Raw genomic sequence first — 3,278 nt, 5'->3', positions numbered from 1 at the left:
ATTTCTGACCTGATAATCATTTTAGTCTTGTAAAACGTGAGTGAAAAATATATCCCTAGAGCAATTTTCTTTCATTGTTAAGCAAATATAAAACTACAATTTAAATTAGTTTAATTTAATTTAAATTACTTATACAATAATTTGGTACATGTACAAATAATTGCGCATTTATGTTGTTTTTTTATTTTTATTTTGAGATTCATGGAGTTTTATTTTCCAGTTTGTGTAAGTATAGCTACATAGTAAAGTGGTTAGTAAAGTGGTTATAAGAACTGTATAATTGAACTAACTTGTTTGTAAAAAAATAAACTTAACTAACTTATATTCAAGTAAACCTTAGCGAGTGTGAAGCGAGTGAGAAGGAGGTAATATTGGAAACTATTTTCAGCAATCTCATGAAAAAGAAAGGCAGTTATGAAGTTAAGGTTGGTAAGGACTAACTAATCAGAATCTGCGTGTGACTGGTTGACTCACACGGGTGTGTCAAATTTTGCAAAAGCTACCAAACCTAATTGAAACGTATTTAACAATGCTTAAGGTATTAAATGTGTTACATGCTAGAGAGCTGCTAGCTTATCTAGAGATAGTAATTAAGTCAAATATTTATATTATATTACATATAAAAATTGATGAAACTAACTTAAGCCTTTTGTAAATAATGAACATTAATATAGCAAACCTTTTTCCAACGCTTCAGCCTGCTTTTGATTGTTTTATCCATATTGGACATAGAGATACTTGAAATGGAATTGTTAACTAGGCCACAAAAACCGTATAAATATAATATGATTACCTATATTTAATCTTAATAAAGCGCACGCCAACTAATGTGTTCTTATTCCGAGGAAGAACATATTGATATAATAGAGTTAAGGATTTAACCTTATGTTACAGAGAGACAATTTTTTTCTACCGAACTAAAGCGATTTATGGAGCTGAGATAAATGTTTATTCGTGCGTACAATATATATTACGAATAATCGGAGTAACAAAACAGGTAATCCAAAACCTAAAGTGTATCTAGTAGAAAACGCAATTTATTACGAACTAAGGTAAATTAAAATTATGTTCCCGTAAAACAAAATTGTAAATACGCTGGAGTTTAAGATAAGTAAATACGTCTCAGATGCATCCCCTCAGTACGAAGTGTGTAGATACAGCAGTGAGAATTGTGACAGAGATAATGTACAAAACCGGAGATACAACAAAATAAATAAAAAGTACAAATGTAAATAGTAGTTGGAATCTTACGTGTGAGCAGAGGATATAAAAGTCATATACATATATAATCATAGTAAAATTTTACATACAAAATACATCAGATTTTTAACAAAAATAAATTACCTGAAGTATGGAAACACAGACGCACTCACACACACACGTACAAACAAGCGCGTGCGTTCGCACACACTCAGTCAATTTGTCAATGACTTTTGTTATTGCATATCAGTGGGTCAGTACTGTAGCAGGATCTGGTCGCTACTTTTCTTGACGAAGCCCAGCTGCTGCAGTACCTGCCTCGCCACACTGTTAATGTGACGAAAGCGGTCTGGGCCAATGTTTACTCCTCCACGCCAGCGAGACACAACCTCCATTACGGTAATGACTCCCGTAGTCTGCAACAAACAACAACACAATATAAGAGTGGATTCTTGATTATTATACCTGTACAGTAGTTTTCTGATTAACACCATTTCACACATTGCTATTACAATTGTAATGTCAAGATTCCTTGGCCTAGCTGTGGTTATATATTTTTGTTTATGTTAACGCTAGGGCGCGATGAGTTTTTGACTGTAAGAAAATGCGAATCCACAACATTATGTTACGTGGCTTTATCGTACCAACACTCATTTCTAAAATGTTTGGGTCTGCCTATTTGCGGTAAATGTAACAACCGCTCCCCTAGTAGTGTTCCCCCCTTAACCATCGCAGTGCTGAGCCGTGCGGCCTGTTACACCGTCCTCGATAATTCAGTATCCATAATTATTGTGTGTTGATTTGCCAATCTACTGCTTAATATATAATGTTTGGTTCTCTCTACCTGCAGTAAGTGTAACAACCGCCTCCTAGCAGAGTTCTCCCTGTCATCATCGCAGTGTTGAGCACTGCGCCCTGGCTCTCCGTCCTAAGGCACACGGTACGCGTGGAGATTGTTTGTTGCTAAAAGAGATCATATAAAATCATTTATTGCTAAACAACTTTTCGTTACATGTATTTTATTATACAGAGTTTATAAAAAAATTATAATTACATTTCTTTACTAAATCTGTCCCATTTTACTAAATTCTAATTAATACTAATACTTTGGGCCTTTCTTTTTTGGCTTTATTATTTTTCCAATCGAATTCACAATGTTGTAAGTCTTGCATAAAAATAGTCAATGCAAATGTCTCATTAGATTAAAATACATACCAATACAGGCCAGGGTTAAATATAACAAGATTAAAATACTAATAATAATTAAAATACAATATATATAAATAACAATTAAAGACGATAACATTACTTACGACTAATAGACAATAATATAAATGTAACACACGCTTCTCTTAACATGATCAATAAATCATATACAAAAAATACTAAACTAACAATAACAAAACAATTTTTATCCTGATCATGAACTTGATCCTGAGCTTGACGGTACTGGGGCACCCAAGCGAGCCAGGGTGTCCCAGCTAGCCCTCTCCTAAGCACCCAACGCGCCAACGGCAAAGGCATCCACAGTTACCGTGAAGCCGCCGAAGCGCAGGAACCGGGCGAGCGGGGCGTAGGCGGTATGTTTCCCCTCCCTAGCCTCAACTATAGCACGCCAACCGTCTTCATAGGGCATTCGACGATCTGAATGGTTTTGCGAGAGTCGTCGATGACAACTACATCCGGACGGAGGCGAACCAAGTAATCCTGGGCCTCACTATTGACCAACAGGCGGTCCAGAGGGACACGCTGATTCCGGCGCACATCCACCCCCCGTGACGGACGGATTAAAGCGATAAGATGGTCCAGAACCGCGTCATTCCGATTAGGGACCACGGAAATGGTAGGCAAACAGTAGCAAAGCACATCATGGCCGTGGTCTCATCATGGCGGCCACACCGGCGACACCGGCGGTCGCCGGCTCCCCACTGTCTGCAACCGTTGAGGGGGAGTACATTAAGCCGCGCCCTGTGGGTGAACCACCAGTCAGCGAACCGTGTATGACGCCCCTCGTAAAGGAAATGGTTGGAGGATGGGCAACCAGCGGTAACACGAATGGCCCTGCCCTGGTTCGGTTT

The 3,278-nt window shown here is 38.2% G+C and overlaps 1 protein-coding gene across 1 annotated transcript; it reads right to left on the bottom strand.

The window, feature by feature from the left end:
- Positions 1 to 1,454: 1,454 nt before the first annotated feature.
- Positions 1,455 to 2,836, bottom strand: LOC124370100 (protein IMPACT-B-like). Its single transcript, XM_046828390.1, has 3 exons — positions 2,735 to 2,836; positions 2,045 to 2,128; positions 1,455 to 1,616 (listed from the first exon to the last, which is right to left on the bottom strand). The coding sequence occupies exons 1-3, from the start codon at positions 2,834 to 2,836 to the stop codon at positions 1,455 to 1,457; spliced, it is 348 nt and encodes a 115-aa protein (XP_046684346.1).
- Between the last annotated feature and the right edge of the window lie 442 nt (positions 2,837 to 3,278).

Source organism: Homalodisca vitripennis, unplaced genomic scaffold (genome assembly GCF_021130785.1).
Source record: "Homalodisca vitripennis isolate AUS2020 unplaced genomic scaffold, UT_GWSS_2.1 ScUCBcl_17;HRSCAF=529, whole genome shotgun sequence".
NCBI lineage: Eukaryota > Metazoa > Arthropoda > Insecta > Hemiptera > Cicadellidae > Homalodisca > Homalodisca vitripennis.
This window is presented reverse-complemented; position numbering and strand designations above follow the sequence as displayed.

What these genes read in the sequence shown, in the direction of transcription:
- LOC124370100 (XM_046828390.1), bottom strand. Translation starts at nt 2,836, where the DNA reads ATGCCCTATGAAGACGGTTGGCGTGCTATAGTTGAGGCTAGGGAGGGG. An exon ending in TGCGCTTCGGCGGCTTCACG is followed by an intron (nt 2,129 to 2,734) that starts GTAACTGTGGAT and finishes CGTGTGCCTTAG; the next exon opens with GACGGAGAGCCAGGGCGCAG. An exon ending in GGTTGTTACACTTACTGCAG is followed by an intron (nt 1,617 to 2,044) that starts GTAGAGAGAACC and finishes TGTTTGTTGCAG; the next exon opens with ACTACGGGAGTCATTACCGT.